This window comes from Topomyia yanbarensis, chromosome 2 (assembly GCF_030247195.1).
Source record: "Topomyia yanbarensis strain Yona2022 chromosome 2, ASM3024719v1, whole genome shotgun sequence".
Classification (NCBI taxonomy): domain Eukaryota; kingdom Metazoa; phylum Arthropoda; class Insecta; order Diptera; family Culicidae; genus Topomyia; species Topomyia yanbarensis.
Window position 1 is genome coordinate 172636555 of NC_080671.1, and position 25943 is coordinate 172662497.

The window sequence follows — 25943 nt, forward strand, 5'->3', positions numbered from 1 at the left end:
TAGTCAGTAGGGATTTGAGCTGCTAAACCCCCACACCCTCCTCTACAAATCAAAATAATTTGGCATAGAGAAATAATACATGTTATAGAATTAAATTAAAAATTATAAATTATCAATTATTTTTTGAGACTTTTCTCCGATAAGAGTATTATCTCAGTGTCAGAAAGATTGTAACACTAATTCTGTACGCTGAAAAACGGCTACAAGGTCTTTCGCAACAGACGTCCAACCTTCTACAAAGACATTGTGGTTCTTTTCATGATTTCGTACCGCTTAATATCTACATCTATGTAAAGAAATGGAATCTGTTAAAAATGCAACTTGGATGTCATCTAGGGATGGGCAAACCCATTCGGTTTGGTGAGTGAACCGTATCCGATCACTCACTAAAATAAATCGACTCTTTTGATCGATTCAGTGATTCGTACTTTGCAAAATGATTGTTTGAGATAAAACGAGATAAATCCAGAGCTTTAAGAATTCTTTCGTGTTACAAATATTTGAAGTTATTTTGTATCATAGTTACTCAATACTGGACTTAATTCATTTTATATTTCTCGAATACTATTAGAGAGAATGTTGACGTTGAAGGTACGTATAGGCGTTTTAGCATAATTTCGAAAAGAATAGGGTAAGCAAATTTTCTTTCCTTTTATCAAATGGTTGGATTGCATGTAAGTGTAAGAAGAAATTCCGCTATTATTTGACAATCTCAAATTTAACTGCAACCGTTGGATTTGGTGAGACTTCCCATTTAGACGCGATGTTATCAAAATCTTTTCAAATGCTCCATCTAGCAGTAGCTGTGTCAATTTGAAAAAAGACGACTTTGCTTACCCTTCGGTTGATTGAAGCACACATTTTGATATAACAGCTGTTTTGTTGATGTTTTATTCCGTGTAGACTAGTGTTTCAAAAATCACTCCAATCAGCATGCGTTGAAAAAATGATAGTTTGCGAATCATTAAAATCCATGATTTCATCACTCATGGTTTTTTGGCTCCTGAGGAGTGAAAACCGCCAAGGAGTGAAAACAGGTTACTAGGTCATAATTGTAGCATACAGAAAAAGCCCGACGTTGAGCTCAATTTAGATTTTTAATTTTCATTTTTATCAAGCACAAAACCAAAACAGCACCTTGGCACAGTTCGTGGCGAAACCTTCTTCTTCGACAGATCTCGCAGGTTAGCTTTCAATGGTTATTACAGGTGCATTACAATATTAAATAATACACCTGCTTTGCAGCTTTCCACTGTGTATTTCAACTTTTGAATTTTTTCACCGCAGCAGAAATATTTTTTCACCGGATTTGAGAGATATTTCCCCGTGACTATTTTTATAATATATTTGTTAAAGAAATTTGAATTGAAAACAAAGGACTTGCTTCAATATATATGTGCTACTTGGATAATTGAGAAATTAAACGTACAAACGTAGCAAATTAAATTCGTTCTATAAACGGGGACAGAACAAGAATCAAAAACCGGAGTGAACAGGAGGAGCCAAGACCAGGAGTGAAAGCCTAATAGTACGTTCACACTACGAGTTAAAACGTGTTTTAACGCTATCTTGATGACATTTTTCTTGTTGCTAATTATTATAACATGTTTTAACTCTGTAGTGTGAACATGGTATAATACTACGTTCACACTACGAAATAAAACCTGTTTTAACGCTATCTTGATGACGTTTTTCTTGTTGCCAATTATTATAACATGTTTTAACTCTGTAGTGTGAACATAATATAATACTACGTTCACACTACGAGTTAAAACGTATTTTAACGCTATCTTGATCATATTTTTCTTGTTGCTAATTATTGTAACATGTTTTAACTCTGTGGTGAGAACGTAGTATAAGAGTCAAAACTTACTTGGATTGCTTTGATTTTTTTACTCACTCCCAGAAACGTGCATAACAATGATCGGTTTCCACCGCTTCTTTGGGAACAGGCTCCTTGGAGTGAAATGTGTGGTTTATTTTAACGACACTGAATCCTTCTGTATAAAGACTAGACAGTAGACACGTCAATCGTTTGTTTACCATTTATCTGTCAGTGTCATTCCAATCGAGAACGAGACCTATCAATGTCATTCCAATCGAGAAGAAGACTTGTCAAAGGTTGCAATCTAATGAATAAAATGTAGAAAGTATTGTGATAGTGAGTTAAATATTTTGAATAAACTTTTATCATTACGGTGCCTTCTAAAAGTTGCTCCAACCATTGCAGCTATCCGTAATGTTGTAATTTTCTGGTAAACCACAGAACCCATTCCGCACGAAGGTCGTAGTTTAGTAGGAAGCGAAAAAACCTATATTTTTAAAACCTGCGATAGTTTTATTGGCCCAAAACTTCACACAGCACTTCATGATGAAAAAATTACCGACGTTGCGAGTCTGCGGTAACTGCAGTATACGAGTCACCTGACGTTAACGCTGTGACAGTGATGCTAGTTTGCATAAAATAATGTTGCCAAACCATTTTATTTAGTTGGGATAAGACGGTGAGTCTTTATTCAGTAATTCAGCGTTTTTAGTTTATTTGAAACACTGGTGTAATCAATGTTTAAGGTAGAACAGAGAATGAGCAAATATCGAAAACGAAAAAAGCAGTTTGTTTCTACACCGTGTGTTAGATCTTCATAAAAATCAATCAGCTTATGTAGAATGGTGTTACAGCATTGCAGATTGATTTTCATGAAGATCTAACACACGGTGTGGAAAAAACTGCTTTTTTCGTTTTCGATTTTTGCCTACTCTCTGTCCAACTTTAATGTTTGTAATTCATTTAATTTCATTCGCTCTAAAGATTCATAATCATGGCAAACTGTCATATAGACTCATTCGGTTCCAGCTGGATCTCATTGGGCTCATAATAATTAGTCACTTTTTCAGTGAATCGCAGTTCTTTAAAAATGAATCGCGGTTTATTCATTCTATTTGAAAAGTCGATTCTTTTGATCGATTCGTGATTCATTCGCTTATCTCTAATGTCATCATTGTTCTGGTATTGACAGCAAAGATAGTAAACTGATAATACAGTTATCCCACGCTATTCCATCTTTCGTGAACGTTCTCGTGTATAATAAATAAGTCACAATATTCCATATAATGATGCTGGTGAGGAATGAATAAAAAGCAAACGATAAATAAAAATTCGCCGTGAATTTCGATAACAACCAGAATAGGCACGTGAATATGGTTGCAACCCTTTGATAGTTGTGCTGAAGGAACGTAGCAAGAGATTAGGTGATTTTATGAAACTGCAGAATTGCAAGCAGCCTTTGCTGCGAAATTGCAAGAGATGCAAACATTGTTTGCAACTTATTATCGCTTGCAATTATTGCAAGAGATTTTTATTATCGGTGTACCATACCTTGAGCCAAACCCACTGAAACTGGAGATGGAAGAGTTAGAAGGCATTGAAAAGAGACACCTCTTAAGGTCTTTTAACAGATCATCCTGCAGCACAATCGAAACATGGTCTTTCTTGTTAGCACTCGACTCTGTATAATGCGCCGAAGCATTGTGCTTTTTTCATTGATTTTTATCAAAAATTTCACCCATTTTTAAAGGATTAGAAGGAACATGCTTCTCACAAACGCCAGTATGCGAGAAGTGACTATTTTCCATTTACCGAAAATCCGAAAGGGAGTGCAAATATTTTTGATCAAAAAGAGTGGGAATTTACATTCTAGCAAAGTCCCCACAATTGAATCCAATTACTACCACTTATCCAAATTAGAATTATTACGCAGCAGAACCGTAAGAGGGTGTAACATCTAGACGTTTTAAATTATCAAAGACGATGTACTTATGATTAGATAACAGTGGTTCGAGCACGCTGAGTACGAGCCATTTTGCGAACCCATGCGTAATACCGTCAGAGCAAAGAGTTACATCTAACACCTCTTCTCTGTCAGATTGTGCAAACGTTGGGCGATTTCTTACATTAAATACATGTATAGTTGTATTACTTAAGTATACCATCAATTCGATGCCTTGTGCAATCATCAGATGGTGATGATTCATTTCCTGGATAGAAGTTTCCTTTTGAAAACACGGTGCTTGATCCAAAGCTATTCATAATTGCTGTACGTTTATGCTAAAGATTAACTTGTGCTACCATAACCATACTCATTAGGGACATGACCATGATTTGAATCCCATGATTTGTGAAGAAACAAATGTCCACTGTGTCAGAGATGCGCTTAACAAAGCAAGGTGACACCTACGACACTCCGTGCGCTACTGGTACATTTTCGTACTGCCATTCAGTCCTTAGCAGGAGAGCATGGAGAAACACTTTAAGACACAAGAGGATAAAGTTTAGTCGGTAGACGTGCTGGAGAAAGAACAGTATGAATTCAACAGTAGTTCGACCAAATTTTTTGAAGATTTCCTGTTGATTAAAAAACACACACATACGAATGTTTTCCGATCTCGACGAACTGAGTTAAAAGTTAAAAATCACTCGACCCTTCCGGTCGGGATTGGGTTGTCTATGTTCAGAATGATTGCATAAAAGGTTTACTCCATGATTTTACTTCATTTAACTTTATTTTTCAATACAATACACGTTATTCAAATTAGTACAAAAATGGAGCCATTTGACTCCTTAGTGGACAATGTTATTCAAAAACGCAGTTCCGAACTACCACACGACAGAGTTGATAATATTATCATATTCATGATTGATTTCCTAGCCATGGTATTGACTCATTACTGGCAACTCTGAGCAATTGCATCAGTAGTATACGTATAGTACCTACCCACTACAAGCACAAGCGTGTTTAGTAACAAAACGAACCGGTCGCAACAGTATGGGGAAGGCAAACACAGCAGGCTTCGGCATTGTAGAATCTGCTGCAGGATAGACACAACAAAACCGCCAAATATTGTAGCTCAGCACCGCGGTGGACTCTTAGCTCGGTTCAGTTCTCAAAGACCTACGCGTGTGAGCGGTAACGAATCAGCTATTGCTCTCGGATCCGATGCAACGGTCGCGACTACGGACGGGGACGTGGGAAAGTTTATTGGTCAGCTTTACTGTGCGCTGGAACCGGACTTGAAGTGGCCGTAATCCGTGCTTTGAAACAGCCGCGTAGTTTTGTTGTAACCGAAGTAAACAAAACAAGCTTTCAGTGTCGAATATAAATATTTCCATTTTTGTTTTCATTTACGCATTTGATAAGCGAGTTCAAAACATAAGCCAGATCAATCTCTACTCGACCAAGTGAATCGCCGTTTACGAATCAAACCGAACACCGTGTAGTTATTAGTAAGTTAAGTTTAACCTCAAAGTGAAGTTGGTGTTCAGGAATATTCAGTTTCTTCCTATCTCAGTTTGAACATGGAGCAGAAAGTGAAAACCAAGGATGGGCGCATCGTGACGACCTACCAATTCCCGGTACGACCCGAAAAGAAAAGCTTTTCCCAAATGATGTACGACAAGGAAACTGGGAAAATTATGGGCAGAACTAGTGAAAATTGGGGTAAGGAAATTTAGTAATACTGTGTGTAAGAATGTGTTCACGATTTTTTTGTTTCCCGATGTGATAGCCGAGCGCGTGTTGTTTGCATAGTGATAAACTGATAACCCTTTTCTACCCAAATATTTGCCAGTATCGGATGAAAGTGTGTTCTTTACGTAAAGAGATAAGTAACTAGCACCAGTTTCGAATGAGTTGAACATGTTTATTCCACCCACGGATGAATTCCGATCAGCAAAAGTTTTGTACATGTATATGTGTTGGATTGTTAATATATTTGAATCTATTCTCATACCTAGAGCTGCTAAATATTTTTCTTATGCCGATCGCGTTTTTAGATCACATGTTATGGTGGGGCACAGGTACAGCTCCATTCGTGTTTTTAATCATGGTTCATTATATATTGTATTCGATTAAAAATATTATATCGCACAGACTAAAATAACTATAATCTAACTATAGTCTATTTTTAAATTGAACGAGTCTTTGCTTATATTAAAATCAAACAGATGATAAACGCTGTTGAATAGATGACAGCAAACATCCAGTAGATTATTCTGGCCGTATTACTAGCGAAGAGACAGTGTGTTTCGCTTATTCCGTTTTGTGAACAGGACAAAGAAATTAGTTCAATTAAACAGGCACTCCATGTAAAATATTCAGAATGCATAGGTGTAGTAAAAGGAAATGAATTCATCATTGTAGTTTTGAAAACAAACTCCTTGATCATAAGCACGTTCGTCAAAAATAAGTTATCTGTTGCATTATTTTGTTGATCATCTGGAAATTACAAAGCGCTATGAAAAAGTAAATCTTCTGCAGCTTTATGCAAAGTAAATTAATTACTCAAATCTGACTTAAACATAATATTTCTACTTTCACCACAATCAGTGGCAAACATTATTATAAAATCAAGTAAAAAAAGGTTGAGTAGACAACGTTTGCTCGCATCACACTGCTGATAACAGCTTGATGTTAAAAAATAAACCATGATGAGCATGAGCACGAGAAGTAACTAAATCGAAAAGGATTACGATGAAACAACTTTTGCAGGCCTCTAATTGCTGATAAGAGTTTGCCATTTCAAAATCCAAGATGATAGCCTAAAATCAAAGAACACAGTAACATTTCTTACTACAATATAACTGTAATGTTGTGGCAGTTGAATAAGCAGTAGTAGTGAAAGCACGATTCAAAACATATATATTATAAATATTGGCAATTAGAGTGCAAAGTGCAAATCGTATAAATTAATTTGATACTTTTATAGTAGAGTAATTTATTTTAAACAGTGAATATCCGTTTTTATTAGCCCTATGGTGTATTTTAGGCTGACAAATTGGGGAAATTGACATAATCGGGAAATTTTTTCTTTCTTTTCAATAAACCTAAGCGGTTAAAATATTCCTCCTTAGTCCCCAGCCATAGCCCCATAAGGCTTTCTGATTGTTTAATATAAATTTCCCTTATGGGGGTATTTCAATGCAACGATTTAAATAAATTGATATTTTCATTTTTGCACACTTTGTATCAAAAGATAGGAAAAATACGCTCAAAAAAGAATTTACTCAAATTTTATTTGGTTCTTCTGCTAGAGCCCATCAAATCGATGTTTATGAGAAAAAAGCAGACAAAATCGGGAGTAGACGAAATCGGGGGATGATATAATCAGGTCTTCAGAAATTGTACTAACACTAGAACGAGAACCAATGGACCAATCATATTGTAATATATCTCATTACTTGAAATGTTGATTCAGTATTCTAAGTTGAATATTGAGTTGAAGGAAAGGGATTTCAACAGAAATCGGACAACCATAAAACGAGACCATCATCGATTCGAACGAAGCTTTGCAGCTGTGTTCGGTTTTTTCCACTACCATCTTTCCCACTGGTAATTAGAAAATTTAGACATAAAAAACATACACAGAGAAAAGGTGTGACATTGCTACAAAAAACAAATGCTCACAAATAGTATAAAATAATTAAAATATATTAGGTAATATAGGCTAACGATCACTTTAATGTTATAATCATTGTATTCTTGTAGCTTTCAGATGATTTCTAATATCGCCTTGATGTCAATAGGGAAGTTACAAAGGGCGTAGTTTTATCAGTTAATCGTTTTGTTGAATCAAAACTTATAATATCTTGAAAACTATTTCATTGTGGAAGATTTTGATTACAAGAATTTTGATTTGAAATGACATTTTTCTATAATAAAATGATAGTATTGCCTGTCAATTAGTATGAAATTTGAGATCAGAAATTTTTTGCTGACAGCTGGTAAAACTTGTAAAGTTTCATCTAAATCGGTCGCGATTTCAAAGAGTTTTCGACGAATCTAGCTGGGATTGCTCTAAGAAAATCGCCTGGGTATGGAAATCGAACTTTACTTCTTCGTTTACGGCTACATTTTACCCCGAGTAATTTGTGACTGAAAATGCAAAACACTAAAAGACATCGCAAGCTGCTTGAAATACTGAGCCCAAATTATGGACTTCTTGTATCAATGTCTGAATTCGTAACATGTAATTCAGTCTACCTTCTCATCTTGCTGTCAGCAGAAGCCAAAAATCGTTCCGTTACAGATACAGGTGAAACAGTCAATTCTATCTATCGCTCAAGTTTCTGCACAAACCACAAGTACTATATATAACATAACGATACACAGCAAAAAGTATTATTTATTATTATTATTTATTTATAAAGGTTTTAACCACAAGGGTCATTCGCCTTTTTTAGAAATAATAAACATTTCAGGAAATTACATTTCAAAAGTATGAGAAAAATGCGAAAATTATTGCGATCGTCTGTCCTGGGCGCACTGCTTGCTGTTTCTCGTTATCTTTCTCGGGGGCGAAGCGTTATTGCCATTATTCCCTTTACCGTTTGCTGCTTGTTGGTTAATCTGTGTGTCCTCTTCATCGCTCTCGTGTACGTCCATATCACTATCGCTAGAGTTGGTTGATTGTTCACTGTTGGCTGATATTTGATGCTTTTTGTGTTTACTAGTGACCTTGGTGTATCCGTCTTCTTTTTTAGTCATTCCTGCGGCCGGTGTAATGGATGTTTGCTTTGGGCTATAGGAGATTATCTTTTGGCCGGTTGACTGTGGTTTAGCGGTGGAAGGCTGTTTATCAGTGCGTGTTGTAGTAGATCCATTTTCCGCAGCAGTTTTAGCGCATGGTTTACCGTAGTGTGCCGTTTGGTTGCAGAACTGGCACGTGGGCGTCTGTCCAGGGTATGTGCAAAGGGTTTTTTGAATGTAGGTAATCCCTTGAGAAGATTTGCATTCGAAGGTCAAGTAAGATGGTATAGGTTTGTGCAGCTGCATTCTGACGATACGAACCCCGTTGAGAATACCGGGGAAAAAGTTTCTCCAGGTGTCATTCTTGACGGATTCCACTTCTCCGTATTGGGACATGTATTTTTTAATGTACTCGGAGCTGGTGCGCGGTGCCAAATCATGCAATAAAACTTCAGTAAAATCTCGGTCTATATAGACGGGGATCTTGGTTTTAATGTTTTCGTATTCGATTTCGTGTTGCATATTATTCATCACACTAAAGAATTCTGCATCGGATAGCGTCTGGAACGTTATTAGTATCACGTTTTTTGTATGATGCAGCTGGAGGTGTGTAACTGCCGCAAGATCAAGATTCATGTTCACTTTTATTAACTGTTCCACCTCACGCACTGTAGGTCTTCGTCGAGTTTGCGTAAAGTCAATCACGACAGTGTTTTCCCTTAGCGGGCGCACTTTGCTTTTTTGTTCGCTCATTTTGCTCACCGTGGGGCAACGAGGCTTTTTTTCTGTTACTGGTGTAAAGAAGAAACGAAGCGATGCGGGTAAAAATTCGTTCGTTTGCTTTGCTGTGAACGAGCGGTGTGTATTTAGCTTCTGGTCTGTGCGAGATCAAGGACTAGACTGAGCAAAAAGTAGTCCCAATACGGGCGAAGTGCGTTTCAATTGATTTTTTGAGATGTCCCGTAAGCCCAGCTATTCGAAAAGTAGAACAATTACTGATAGAGCTTAAGCTTGCAGAAGGTGAAACACCACAATTACACTACATTAAACATAACGTGCTAATTTCGCTCATGAACATTAATCAAACAAAGTCATTCGTTTCTCGGGCCAACTTGCAGCACACCCCTGAATAAGGAATGGTAAAAGTCAGCTTGCCCGTATCCATAGACAACTCTACAGAGGTTACATGATTTATCTCCGCGCACCTCTTCGCACGATATCTTGGTTAACAAAATTCAAGTCATGAAAAAAAGAAGTACACTTCGTCACAGTTGATACTTGAAGGAACTTCTTCCCGAGTGTTCATAATGGATTTCGTGTGGTGAGAATGCGTCCAATTAAACCAATTCTCGACAAACATATGATTACGGCCTAAAAGCCAACTGTCAAAATCCACTTTGAATGGAAATTCCAGACAAACCGTTACTAGTGAAACACAGTTCACAACAGTTTATGAAAGAGAAAACTTTTCTCTTTCGTTTACTACCAACATCTGTGATTGGCGTGTAACGGTTTGTCCGGAATTTCCATTCAAAGTGGATTTTGACAGTTGGCTTTTAGGCCCTAATCATATGTTTGTCGAGAATTCATACTTAACCTTTAATCGATAATAGGATGTGTAATAAAACAACGCTGGTTACGCACCCAGGGTAGATTCAAAAGTTCCAATTGTGCAATAAGATGTTATATCATTGTGCAATAACAGCTAAGGAAAATCAACATACTACAAAAAAGAGTAGTAAGAAATATTCACTTAACAACGGTCGCACCTCTTACCTCAAAAAAACAACCAGCACCATAAACAAAGAAACGAACACCTACTAAGACGTGTACATAATAGCGACCCATAAGAACAAGATCAGACAAGAACATCTGATCACAAGCATCAAGAAGGCAGTGCCGATGACGACATAAGCGAGTTTGACAATCGACACGAGAGAAGGTAGATCAAAAGACCTCCAAGATGCGGCGGACAACGCCGCTAATGCTACACCGCTAGGCCAAAAAAAATTAGTACGTAGAGTAATAAACAGCGCCAATAACGTGCGAAGGGAAAAATTAGTTGTTCTTTTTCTATTTTTACTTATTGGAAAAACAAATAAAATCACCAGCTCAAGTAAGTTACCGCAATGAGCCATGTCAAATAATCGTTTCTTGAATTCGGAACTAATTATAAGCCTGAAATTCATAATAAGGAATCATGGGTAGTTAAAGAACCAAAATTTTATATTTAATAAATAAATAAATAAATAAAATTTGAGCACGAAATGTAATTAATTTGTCAATTGCCTTGTGAATGGGACCTTTGATTCCGGCTTCACCAGATCCAAGTACCATACAATTCCAGTATACATTTTGAGGCCAATTTTTTCTGATAGTGCATTTAATGTTCTAGTATGGGTCAAAGAAATCAATATTTTTCAACTCTACACCAAAAGTAGGATAGTGGGGAACGATCGCCTAGTTACTAGACATACTCCCAATATTTCACGAATGGTCACAAAAGATTTTTCGACAAACCGAGGGAAAATTATACAACGCCAGTAACAATCCTCCAATCGCATTTTCGTTTTTGATATTGCAACATATTTTCAAATTTGGATGAAATAAGTTGGTGTATCTCTTTTTTACCTGTATACCACAAATTTGAAATAAGCTATACCTACACTTTTGTAGTTAACAAATACGTTGGCTAGTGCGAATGGCGAAAACATACCAGGCATCGTAGAAACCCGTGCTTTATTGAGATCGACAACTTTTTCTTGAGCCACAAAAACTGATTTTTTTCCAAATATTTACATTAATCAGCAGAAATTGTGTTAACAATCGTGAACGATTCTGCACTAATTGTTTGATTTAGTTTCAATTACCGCTCAAATCGGAGTATGTGTGAGATATATTAAGCTAGCCGTGAACAGACTTGAGCAATAGTGTCGACCATATGGGAACCGCAAATGGTTGCATCCATTTCCGAGCCAGGCCAAGGGATAGAACTTTCGTTCAGGAAATATTTGACAGAGAAACCGGAGAAATTTTCGGAAGGACTGCCGACAACTGTGGTAAGAAAACATGTAGGCATTTCAACATCATCTGTCAGGTGGCGATTAAAAATCTAAATTTTATTCGTCTGATTTTTCAAAAATTATTACTCGAATTCGAAATCCCTCTAAACAAGATCCTAACATACGTTAAAACTATTAGTGGTGGTGAACAGAGGCAACCTATAAAACGTGGTATTGATAGCGTAGACGCTACTATTCGCTCTTAGAAACTGTTACATATACGAGCACAGCGGCAGTTTTCGTTTTGACGCGTGCTAGGACCTTCCTATATAAGGACTTTGATTCGAATTAAAAAATGAAAGTGCAATATTATTTGTTGAAGTCAACAACAACTTTGTAGTCCGTCTCTGTTTTCGTTTCCGTCTATGAATTCGTAGCGATTTCACTGCATGCTTCGAAAATATGTCACTATCTATCAGAAGTATAGTTAGGGTAACATTCCTGTATATCGCGAATTGTTAAAATATGGAAATATTTTCCTTGGGACAAAAACGACATCGAATGCACTAAAAATGTGTATTCCAGCGCAATGAACTATGACAAATAAATAACTCACAGTTCACCAAGTAATCGGGTCATACTAATGTTTTGATAATACGATTATGTAAAATAACTATTATATTTGACTGAATGAGTTTTTCATCTTATTATAACCAAGCCATAACAAGTCCATTATTCTTTATTTTCTGATTTCGTGCTAATGTAGCGGATATTGTGACACGCAAATAAAATATCGCGTTCTCCAATTGGAGTAGTTTTTTTTTATTTCGATTATAGAAGTTTTAACCTTAAAATCATTCACCTCTTCGGGTTAGAAAAATCTCTTATGAAAAATTTCTAACTCTATGTGCGGGGTCGGGACTTGAACCCTGGTGCGCTGCGTACATCGAGACTCATACTTTTCGGAAAAGATGAATATTGGAGAATCCTCTCGATCGAGTGCTTCTTCTTCATTACTGTAACGTTACAATCACTCAATCTGTAGAGCGTGGCGATATAGCAGACGGTTTTCTCTAACTAATGCGTTTCAAAGGGTAGGATGCATAGAGGAACTCAGATAAAAATGGAAACAGTCACCATAAAGTAAGCCTCCGTCACAACACTTTACAATGTCATCTGTTTACATTTCTGCGATTGCAACATTCAAAATTATCGTGCGAGTTGAGTGTAATTCAATCCTCTTGCTGTATAGTATTTATGGCTAATGTCCAATTTAATTAACATGTTGCACAATTTCGATTTTATTTTAAGACTCATATATTGATCATTATTTTCGGCATGTTTGAGCGTTTTCACTAGTACCTAGGAGACGATCATCCACTAGCTGTGTCAAATTAAACGCATCGAACTTGAAGTAAAATTAGATGTCAGTGAAAACAGACTGAATGGAATGAAACATTGAACAAGTAGTACCAATGCTCAAGAATTCCTAGCTTCTCTGTAAAAATCTAAAAGCGTTTATCGCTGAAGCTAACTTGCTGATTTTGTAAACAAAATCTCAGATACCATTATCTGAGAACCGGTGGTACGAAAAACCTGTTGCAAATCCATAGGGTGGCTCCAAAGTTGAAATCAGTTGGGAAAGGATATTTATTTTTGATATGGAAACCATTCCACCGATTGATAACGTCGGTCGTCCTCTATGAAGAGCATCGGAATGAAAATAGTAAATTGTTTGTCACCCTACTTTCCTATTGAACGCCTACAACCGAACCGGTATAAAGACAAAGTAGTGAAACTTGTTATCTTCTTGCTCCGGGATGGAATGGGCTGACTGATGCTAAAACAGTTTGCGATAGTTAACAGGGTCAGATGATTCACCTCCGTGGTTAGATGTCAACGAGATAATTATAATCAATGGCATACATGAATCAGGAAGAGACTCACAACCGGGGCGTTAAAAGTTTAAGCTCCGATAAGGATTGGAATAATTTGTAATATTACCCTTAAAAATTACTTCTGAATATAACCTGTATCCTTGCTTTGGTCACAAATAAGTTTAATCCGCGTATCAACCCAAGACTTCTCTTCCATAATTTACGTTGCGGATACGTTTTCGCTTGTATTTATAACACCAAGGGTGACCAAAACAAACAAAAGAACAGTGTTTGTGATTCGTTTACACATAATCTCTGCACCTACATAACTAGCATCGAATGTTTTCGATTGTGAAGCATGGTTGAGCATAACAACCGCTGAAAACAGATGGGTAACGAAACTGGTACAAGGTCGGCAACAGTTGGATTGGAGCTGTAGACGCCAGGGGATCCGCTTACCGCTACTAATACAGACACCATGCGCCGGCAGATGTGACGCATACGGAAAGAGCAATGAACTACACGTTTATAAAAAGATTCAAGGAGCGCTCGTTGCTAGAGATTGTTCCGGAAAGTAAGGGCACATTGCAAATATTAAAGAAAGTATGATGATAACCGATTTTACGTTTATTCAAACTGATCACTTATAATTTTGTTACGGTCTTGTTGCAATATTTTCAGATGTTCCTGTCCAAGTTTAGCGTGCCTTTACCTTCTTAATGTAAATTGCGTGCCTTCAGGCGAATATTCCGTGCGAAATTCCGTGCGAAATCCTGCCCGAAATTCCGCGCGAAATTTCGTGCGAAATTCCGTGCAAAACTTCGTGTCAAATCTACGTGAAATTTCGCGCGAAATTCAGCAAGAAATTCCATGAGAAAATCCATGCGAAATTTCGTGCAATATTCCGTGCGAAATTCCGCGCGAAATTCAGCAAGAAATTCAGTGCGTAATTCCATGTGAAATTCCGTGCGAAATTCCCTGCGAAATTCCGTGCAAAATTCAGTGCCAAATTTCGTGAGAAAGAGATTCCATACGAGATCTGTGCGAATACCGCGCGGCATTCCGCGTGAAGTTCCGGGTGAAATTCCATGTGAAATTCCAGGTGAAATTCCGTGCGAAATCCCGCGCGAACTTCCATGCTAAATTCAGTGCAAAATTCAGTGCGAATTTCAGTGCGAAATTCCCAGTAAACTTCCGTGTGAAATTCCGCGTGAAATTTCGAGCGAAATTTCGCGCGAAACTCCGTACCAAATTTTGTGAGAAATTTCGTGCGAGATTCCATACAAAATTCTATCTGAAATTTCGCGCTAAGCTCTTCGTGAAATTCCGCGGGAAATCTCGAATGAAATCCGTGCGAGATTCCGTTAGAAATCCGTGCGACTACCGCACGAAATTCCGTGTGAAATGAATGTGAAATTCAGTGTGAAATTCCTCGCAAAATTCCGCATGAAAACCGCGCGAAATTCCGCGTCAGTTCCCGCGCGAAATTCCGTGCGAAAGTCAGTGCGAAACTGTGTAAAATTCCCAGTGAAATTCCACGCGAAGCTCCGTGCGAAATTCCACGCGAAGCTCCGTGCGAAAATTCATGCAAAATTTCATGCGAAATTTCGCGTGAAATTTCGAGCAAAATTTCGCGAGAAATTTCGGTCAAGATTCCAAGCGAAATTCCGCGCCAAGATCCTCGTGAAAATCCGCGCGAAATTCCGTGCCAAATTTCGTGAGGAAAAGATTCCGTACGAGTTCCGTGCGACTACCGCGCGGCATTCTGCTTGAAGTTCCCGGTGAAATTCCATGTGAAATTCCGTGCAAAATACCGTGCGAAACTCCGCGCGAATTCCACACGAAATTCCATGTGAAATTTTGCGCGAGATGAAATTTCGAGCAAAATTACGCGCGAAATTCTGTACCAAATTTTGTGAGAAATTTCGTGTGAAATCCCGCGCGAAATCCCGCGTGAAATTCCGACCGAGATTTCGTTCGAACTCCTACCGCGCAGAATTTCGCGCAAAATTCCGTGTGAAATGAATGTGAAATTCCGTGCAAAATTCCATGTGAAATTTCGCGCAAAATTCCGCTCGAAATTCCATGTGAAAATATTCTGCGAAATTCCACGTGAAATTCTGCGCAAAATTGCATGTGCAATTCCGCGAGAAATTCCGCATTAAAATCCGCGTGAAATTCCGTGTGAAATTAAGTACGAAATTCCGTGAGAAATCCCCAGTGAAATTCCACGCGAAGCTCCGCGCGAAATTCTACGCTGAAGCTCCGTGCGGAAATCCATGCAAAATTTTGTGCGAAATTCCGCGTGAAAGTGAATAGTCTACTGTATATCTAAATGTGAACGTGAATTTACAGTAGGGGTATACTTGATCCCACATTTGTTTTTATTCGCCTAACTTTCGTAGTCATTTTGTAGTCAATTCTAATTGTAAAGATCTATGAATATTGTGTAAATCCGAATACTGACAAATTAATTAATTAGACTACCTAGCTTTTTATTCGAAAAACTTGAAAATATTCATATATAATAAGTTCGACGATCTCATATAACCGCTTAAAAAAATGTGAAAAGATCTTCGAGATGGATTTGAACACATATTTTCCAAAATATTGCACAACTTTACCAACCCAAATGTAACACATAAAATTTATTTTTTGAACATTACAAGCGACCAAATATTTCATTTCATTTTCTTTTTATATTGTGATTACTTTTTTGTGTATAGATTATAAGACATGGCCAGACAATGAAATATCCTCAAGGATCAAGTGGTCGGTGTTAAAACAGACCGGACTAAGTCACAAAACATCAAAAAATGAGATAATGATAGCACAGGATAAAAAATTTCGTCCGCTACTTTCGACTTATGCCGATTTGAAATATGTAACAATAAACAAGAATTATGGCATAAATAAATTTCCAATTATAATGTAAAGGATGCTGCGATTCAAACTTTAAACTCGTTTTTCCCGAAAACAACATTTTGTCACTCAGTCCGGTCTGACTTAACACCGAACAAGTGTCCTCACTCTCCGCTAGTGTTAATAGCAAACTGTCGTTAATTCTGTCAGCGCAAACAGTTTTTTTTTCCTTAAGTAAGTCAAGTAAGTACGATGGTGTTCAACAAAGACCTATTTACTTATAAAATGAAATAATATATTATTGTATTAATATATTAATAATCGTTGTGAACTTTTTGAACTTGACAAATATATTGATAGATTAAAATGACCATTTCGGTGTATTTAACACAAGAAGATTTTTTTAGTTTATTCATTTTCCCAATTAAAATGCTTGTTATAATATGCACTACAAGATTACGGTAATTCCAATGTTCACTTGCTTGCTTCAATCAAAGCAATAAATCTGCATATAACATAAAGGACATCCATTTAATATGTCACGCATAATTAGAAAATTTTAAAAACCCCTCCCTCATTTCCTGGGAAAATACGTCACATGACAAATACCTTCCCCCCAATTACAACAGTAAAGGTTAAATTTATCATATAATAGCACTAGAAGAAAAAGAAAAGTTCGCGTTAGTATCTGTCAACAGATTTTCTTAACTTGCTCGATCAGATGCTTCAAAATAACAAGAAGTTCGAAGTGTGCCTTTACTTTCTGAGGCAATCTATACCCTATTGCCGGACGCACGTGTCAATGTTTATTTGATAGAGAGCAACAGTACCTCAGGAAGCACCTTCCTAACTACAACAGCATTTAGATGAATTCAGGTGTTCAGGGGCATCGCCTACGTCGAATTTTAAGTTCGTGTAGCAAAATGTAATGGTGGTCATCAAGTTTGAAATTACCAAGCAAATCGTTTAATACATTGTATACGTAATCACAATGAACTGCGCGAACTAGAGCAGCAGCGACGAGTTCACTCCAAGGTTTTTAAGACTGATAATTCTCCGATTCATGATTCTAGTTTCTGACCATAACCGGTAATACTGAATAGCCTTACAGTATTCTTATAAGCAAACCAGACGACATTGACATTAACACCAGCTTAGGTGAAAACAAGAGGCAATTACAAGTCATTATACGCTTCTACTCTGATTACCTGTTGAGCTGTTAAAGTTGTGCTAGATTTTAATGTTGTCGGTTTCCCTTAAGGTTTGCTAAATCCATATGGCTTGCAGCAAAACAACAAAAAAGTTCGAGTTCATTCAGAAAACACATTAGTTATGCGAGGTTATCACAACTTTAACGATTCACGACTATTTATTCTGTTCCAAACACAATTTTTTGTCGTTATCATTTTGCTGTTTCGCACGTTTCCCTCTTCTTTCTACATTGAAGAGTTTTTTTCGATCCATCAATCTTGGTTTTACAATCAGTGAGCTACATTTGACTTTACTCGTACTATTCTACATAAAATCTGCTATTTTTTGCAAAAAATAAATTTTGTGGGACTCAACAACTGATTCTTCACCATGTACCAATTTCAGTTAAATATTCTGGTTACAGCTGACAATCGAAATATTCTATTTACATGCCCTTTTCGTTTCATTCAGCATGCGCAACTGAAGCGCAACTAGTGCGCATTATTTGTATGATGATGAGCTTCAATGTACACAAGATTAGTTGCGTACTCGGAAAATATGTGATAAAACTGAAGACGTTGTTGCTGAACTCGTAAAAATAACTCTTATATTTCTCATTCGCGTGTTCTCATTGCGCCCAACACTCGTATCCGAGTGTTCTCCATACATGCTTTTCTTTCGTTCGCTCCCCAGCCGGGTAGAATTTCTGCGAGTTCCAGTCGGCCAAAAGCCACTCAAATTGCACATATTGAAACCCACTCTTTCGTTCGCACCCACCCACTGGCGCTCACTCCTACTGCTGCTACCACTCGTCCATGCTCTCACTCGCCTAAGCTCCCACTCGCCCATGCTCCCACTCGTCCGTACTTCCACTCGTAGCCACTCGCGCTCTTTAACCCACTCGTATCCACACGCACTCTTAAAGGCGTTCGCCTTCACTCGCACGCTTGCAGTCGCTAGCGCTCTCGCTCCGTCTCGCATTTCGTTCTTCGTTGGTAGACCAAGAATGCTGCAAATGTATTCGGATATTTTATACGCACAATACGTCTGGCTTTCGTCACCGGTACAGCACGTCAGGGAATGTTTCGACGTACGGAAAGAGTGAACGAGAGACGCATTCAACTTAACTTGATGGAACGATGACGTGGCGTTGGCGGACATTTACGTTGATGGAAGCTGATGTATCGTCTGGATTGAGGTTGATATGACACTGGTATAGCGTAAAAGGAAATGGCGCGGGAAATTCTCGATTCATCGGTTCACTTGTTGTACAATGAAGTCATAAACGCATCCGAATGAAATGCGGTCGCATTGAAACGCAAAAATACCTATATTGAAGTTTGAGATTTTTTGTGGAATAATGAAATGACAGGAACATCCAGTTTTTATTGTCAAATACCGTGAAGGCACATAATTCCGCGCAGTTTAGCATTCCGCGCACTCTGAGCTATTTGTCAAATTGCAGAAGCAGGCTTGTTAAAATAATTGAACATGGTATACACATATGCAGCTTATGTTTATATATAGTAATTAGCTTTTTGTCATTAGGGTTAGCATATTGCCTGTTGACAATGAAAAAATGAGGTTTTATGCCTACTGGAGAAGAGGCGAAAATGAGCTTCACTCCAGCGGGCTTTTCCCTGCTCCACAAATAAACAAATCCATACCGACTGAGAAAAAAATATTTTTTTTCTGGTGGCTCATATACCTGCAAAATAATAAAATAGAACGCTCGTCCTTGTGGCCGCCATGTTTGCATATTTCCTAAGCGATTGCGTTAAGACCATAATGTAGACAGTAAATGACTGTATGATTTTCATTTTCAAACTTGTAAACATCAAAATAAAAAGAGTGTGTTGAATTACAATTCATAAGACCAAAATGGCCGGCACATTTATAAATAGGTATTATCTAGGGTATTATCGCTGAAATTACAGTGCGCGGAAAAAGGTGCACTAAATTTAGGCAAACCCAATTCCGCTCAGAAAAATTGTAGTCTCAGCCAACAAGAACATATAATACACTCTAGAAAACGTCAAAAACCATTGCTTATGGGCCGGCAAGGACATTTGGTCGGTGTTAAGTCAGACCGGACTAGGTCGCAAAACTTCAAAAAATGAGATAATGAAAATACTGGATAAAGAATTGCTTCAGCTACATTCAACTTTTGCCAGATTTGAAATATGTAACCACAAACAAGAATCATGGCAAAAAATAATTATAACGTAGAGGATGCTGCAATTCAAAATTTAAACTCGTTTTTCTCGAAATCAATATTTTGTCACATAGTCCAGTCTGGCTTAACACCGACCATTTCATCTAAAAAGCTGCGAAAACTCCGGGAAGGTAATGGATAAAAGGTTTCTTTCAGCGACATTCAAACATATCTGGAAGAGTACCAAACCTGTCTTCAAACATTGAGCCGGAGTTATGAAAGATTCGAACTAAACCAGGGAGATAAAAGAGTACATGTACCTGACCCATACTCTTTTATGTTTTTGGTTTAGTACGAATCTTCCAAAACTTCTGCTTCCAACGGTTACTGGAAGAAATTTGATTACAGAACCTGCTGAACCGGTAACATCGCAAAATCCTTTGATAAAACTTGTCACAAACCAGCAAACGTAAATTCCAATACAATATGAAAGGATAATTATCGTTTGTTGCGAGTAGTCTATCAGCAATATTTCGATGAGGTTACAAGGAAGAAAAAATTGTTGAAATAAATTTACAAAGAAAAAAGAGAAGTGAGATTGAATAAAAAGCTACAGAACAGATAAAAACGAGCAAGTAAAAAAACTTTTGACGAAGAACAGAAAGAAAGGGAACTGCAGTGTAAAAACCAATCCAATCTAAAACTAATGATGTAAATGTAATGAATTAATCCACAATTCGAACACATAGCAAAAAGAAACAATTCAAACGATAGATTCTTTACCGTGGTTCAATGGAAATTATATTCACCGCAGTTACCTAAGTAAACCTTATTCAAATGATACCCTAAAATTGAGTAAAAATTCTATTCAGGTAGTTTTTCGTATTCTTGAACAATACGTTAATAAAAAATCCTCTCGATTTAGATGAGGTTCCACTTTTGTTGGAATCCTACTAAATAATGTTCTGCGCGGAATTTGAAGAACCTGTGCGCGGAATTTCAATCAGTGCAATATTGATGCGCGGAATTTGATGCAACAACACATCTTTCATTTTTGTAATTTTGTGTAATTCTGTTTAAATTCTCCTGTTATTATAATTTTCCATAGAAACATAATAAAATTGCTAACCAGTGAGACTTATTGCATAACTCTAACAATTTGGATTGATTTTTCATAACGAATTTAGCTTTACTCATGCCTTAGGTGCGCGGAATTATGTGGCTTCACGTTATGTCACTGAAAGAATATATGCATAAATCGCTAAGAATTTGTTTTGTGAAGATAATTTTCGTAAAATATCCAATTGAATAGTTGCTACAAGAGTGAAACTAATTTTCATAAAAAAATTGAAAATTTTAGTGGTGAGCTGTTTGAAATAAAATTCATTTTGCCAGATCGATCCCTTAATTAAAAAAAATTGGTATACAAATATCGATCATAAAAGATCGAATAATTAGAAATTATTTATAATTGAACACGATAACTTTTCTAAGATGAACGAAAATAAATTCGTGCAAACAACGAAACTGTTAGTAATACACACAAACCTTTTTTTAAATAACACCATTTCGTTTCATTCACGAAAAATAATTTTGATATCGTACAATGTACACTTAATATGCAAAATACAAAAAAAAATGAAATTTGTGAATGAAATGACCGAAATCTACTATTTACAATGCACGACAATACTTCGTTGCAGAAAATGACGAATGAACTCGTGCATTGCACGATAATTTTTTCCATTTGCGAATTTATATTTTCAGTGTATAATTTCTGAATTAGTTGATTTTTTTATCATTACAAAATTCAAAATGGCGGCTCGCGTCGACCCCTGCACATCATCTTTGAACTTCAAATCCGCGGACTGTTTCATTTCACAAGATTTATAAAATCTTTATAACTTATACTGCCTATGATCGCAAGTCAGTCCCATAAAGATAGGACATCCCTTAGAAAACGGGACAAATATGCAATCATGGGTAGTATACATCTATGACCATTTCTGGTACATTTTGCATTAATATGAATCGGATCAAGACCTGTGCTTGATATTCGGATTGAATACATGGTTTCGAGATAAACGCATTTAATGCGGTTCACTACAAAAATTCAAATCCATTAACAAACATTGGCTTCTAGAGAATATGTATGTAGGAGATCGACTACCGTCATAAAGTGAATTTCTAAACATAAGCACTTAATTTGTTGAAAAGTTCGTGACCAATTCCAACATACGCTATCTGTCCTCCAAATTACGACGGACTCAGAGCAAATCTATCAGCTGTAAGAAAAGTACAGCGTGCGTTATACAGGGTGTTTGGTTCATGGTTAAGAATCTCTCGGGGGGTGATAGACTGCTATATTTGGAGAAAAAAATTGTTCTACACATACCATCAAATCTCAACCATTACAGAGTTATTGAACTTTTTGTGTAAAAAACTTATTTGTCTTAAAATACCTCTAACTTTAAAAGTATACTTTGTATTTTAAATATTTCAGTTCAATTTGAAAGGTGAGAAAATTTCCTATTGAATAGTGTTCTCATATCTTTTAAGTAATTAGTTCTAATTACCTTTTAGCTGTAAAGTAGTTAAAAGTTAGTGTTTTTGAGGAGGTTTTTGCTAATTTTCTCGAAATAATGAAGTATGATTATAGCAATATCCATTATCCAAAAGTTGGGTTTTAGGACGATTCATAATTTGTTCTTGGACGTCATATTTCTATCTCTTCTCATTTCTTTGTAATTTCATTACTATACTTTTCCTGTAACCGACTTGCAAGTGCTTAAAAGACTCTAATCTAAAAAATATGCTTTATATCGTTATTTACAAGATTTCATTGGAAAGCTGAGAAAATGTCCTATCAGTGTATGTACAAATATCTTTTAGTTAAGTGTACTAAATTATTTTTTACTAAAGAAATAACTCAAAATTTGTGTTTTTTGGAGAGTTTTTTAATTATTCTAATTATTTATCAACAAAATTTATCGTTACTATTGTTCATTTGATGCCCCTTAATGTTCTCTATAACTTTTTATTTGACATTTTGTCTATATCTCTTTTCATTTTGCTGCTATTTAATAGTTAACGCAGCAAGAGCACGCCACAAATGTAGTGGGTTCGAAATCGATATTTTTGCATATGAAACGATGTGATAAAAACGATTTTGCGTCGAAACCAAAAGAGATAATTGAATGGAGTCAAAGAAAGAACTGTAGAACTTGCTGAGATGCATTATTTCCATGATAATAATGGTGATGTTTATTATTTACTATTTTAAGAAAATTAACGAACATGCTAATAATAGCACTAACTTTAAACTAATTTACTTTTAAAACAATACTAAATTAACTTAACTGAAAGGTATTAATACATTTTTCACTGTAAAATTTTCCTGGCTTTCGAATAAAAGGAAAAAAAGTACAATAAGTGCCATAATTTTTCAATTAGAGCTGGTACTAGTGAAAATGAGATAAAAATATCCAAGTTGAATAACCCAAAATCATGAAAATAAGAAAAGGTAAGTGTATCATGTCAAAGAACGAATTAAGCAGCTCATCAAGGCTAACAATCTGAATTATTAAAATGATGAGGTTAACTATTAGGATTTTCAAGAAATGAACGAAAAATCGTTTAAAATTGTTTAATTTTCAATAAATTACTTTGTAAATGCTACTTAAACTCATTAGCTGAAACATGTGAGGGCATCACTCAATGCGAAATTTTCTCACCTTTCGAATGGAACTAAAACATTTAAAATACAAAGTATACTTTTAAAGTTAGAGGTATTTTAAGACAAATAAGTTTTTTACACAAAAAGTTCAATAACTCTGTAACGGTTGAGATTTGATGGTATGTGTAGAACAATTTTTTTCTCCAAATATGGCAGTCTATCACCCCCCGAGAGATTCTTAACCATGAACCAAACACCCTGTATACTCTAAAGCATTCGTTCACAGTCCTAAATTGATACAGCCAGCAGACTATGTTAGAAGAAATCTCCAGTGAATGATTTTGCGCACTTTCCACTAAGCTGAACGCTGCACTTTAAAAGCTGCTACTGAAAACTGCGAGCTGCCAAAACACATGTATTTGAAGTTATAGAGATCAGGGCCGTCGAGAGCCGCGCCGGGCCCCGGGGTTCGAAGTACTGACGGGCCGTACCATATATGACTTCTTATTTCAACATCGATTAGAGGAACTATACAAATGCAACCGTTTCAATTAAACTATGTTTTATGAAAATTGTTTATTTGATACGATTCAATGCGTAAGCTTACCAGAGTCGTCAGTATTTTAAATAAGTAATAGATGAAAAAAATAAAAATAATAATAAGGAATATTTGTTTGTGGCTGGCCACTAGAATGACTTGCGTCCGATTTGCCATTGCAATTGGAAACCTTTTTTGCGACATTGCCATACAGTCCATATCGCCATCGTTCATGCTCCCTTGACGCACGTTAATGCTACCATCGTTAATGCTGCTCAGAATCCGAGCTTAGAAAAATTGACATCCCTTCGTGAGCTTGAAAGAGAAATAAAATTCTATTTATGCCCGCCGCGATGAATCGAAGGTTTGTTTGTTTTCCTCGTCCGTCCGCTCTGAGATCATCAAGCAAAAGTGCACCAGATATAGATTATGCAGTTCAGTTATGCTCGAAAATGTAAAAGAACTTCTGCCTTCAAACTGTCCACATAATAACAAATGAATGCTTTGGTTTGTGAATGAATTTATATTTCCTCTGCACTCAACCATTCGATTCTGCATAAAATTTCAGTCAGTTTGGAAGTGAATGAATGAGGGAAGCATTGAAACTGAATATTGAATTCAGCAAATTAATCAGAAATAGGCAACTGAATGTAAAATTTCGCACCACTGATGCTGCCTTGTTTCTTATTGTTGGTACATGTTGATGATTTTGAGGCACTGGATGCAGCTATTGCAGTTGTCACTATGACCTGAACGAATTTTCTTTATTGGTTTCTGAACATGGTAAAATCGGTTTTGGAATCAGTTGTTACGTTTGCGCTAACATTCAGAGAGAAAACATTCCGAATGCGATGAATGGGATCCAACAGCGAAGTCTGCTGTTAAAAAGACTGAGACAGAGAGTTGTGAGAGAAAGAGTTTCAACTTTTGGTGAATACTAATAGGTAGAATAAGTATCTAGTTCAATTCCCACATTTTTCTGCATCAAATGTGTACACTGGAACCTCTATTTACGGACCAAGCCAAGGGTTCGTAAATTGAATTAGTTCGTTTTTTGGGATTTAGATCGTAAAAAATTCGCTTCACATTCTTATCAAAATTCGTTGGTTGAGCAACATTATCGATAACCCTAACAATATGGGTATTTCCGGAACGGGCTTGACAAGTACATGATGAAAATGGATATTTGGCACCTTTTTGAAATCCAGGATGGAGACTTCCGATTGAACAATAATCTCGATAACCCGAACAATTTGGGAATTTTTGAAACGAGCCTAATGAGTTGATGATAGAAATGGTACCTTGGAGCTATTTCAAACAATATCTGTATAAACTATGAGGGTATTTTTAAGCGGGTTTGCCGAGTAGATGAGCGATGCCCTTTTGAAGGCCAATATAGCGTCTTCTGGTTCAGAGAAGTTTTCTGTAATCATATCATCCGCATCACAAATCAATATACCTATATCTATTCTATGATTATCTTTTTTCGAAAATGTCAATATTTTAGGTTATAGATATGTCTTAACTGGAATTCGCCATCTTGGTTTTCAAAGTGGCTTCATTCATTGATTTTCGTCATCTACTCGTCAACCCCATTCCGAAAATATCCAACTTTTATTAGTAACATTAGCTAAGAATATGATAAATTGTAAACAACTTCATACTGTACACTTTGACAAACACTTGCGATAAATGAAACCAGAATGGTTCTATTGCACTGTTAAATGAATCTAATTGGGTTACGTTCACGTACTTCAGAAAACCATTGGAACGATTGGAACGTAGTTATTATTATTGAGAGGGAAAAACCCGCGGGAGTGGATTTTCAAAAGCTCCTTCTCCCGTAGGCACAAAACCTCTATCTTTTAGGTATCAACATTTAACAAACAAACCAAATGATACAATGACTAACACTAAACACTGCTTAAAATAAACACTTCTTAAACTCTATCTTACATAGGTAAAGTATTAACATTAACATAAAAAATTGGCTAACACTATCAGGTTTGGGAAAGGGTGCGCGAAAACAATTTTTTTAAAGAAGTGCGAGACAAATTGAAGTCAAAGACATTGTAACATTGATTGAACACTCTACACATGCTACTGACGGGTTCATTTTT

The 25943-nt window shown here is 36.5% G+C and overlaps 1 protein-coding gene across 2 annotated transcripts in view; it reads left to right on the top strand.

Moving 5' to 3' along the window:
- Positions 1–4856: 4856 nt before the first annotated feature.
- The window catches only part of LOC131682131 (sodium/potassium-transporting ATPase subunit beta-2-like), a 57615-nt gene continuing 36528 nt past the window's right edge, over positions 4857–25943 (top strand). Inside the window, exons 1-2 of one of the 2 annotated variants that reach the window (XM_058963369.1) lie at positions 4857–5281; positions 5347–5495. In XM_058963369.1, the coding sequence (XP_058819352.1) occupies positions 5354–5495 (142 nt within the window). In that variant the 5' untranslated portion in view covers positions 4857–5281; positions 5347–5353. Of the gene's footprint in view, positions 5496–25943 lie in introns of both variants that reach the window. The other variant, XM_058963368.1, reaches the window with a different exon arrangement.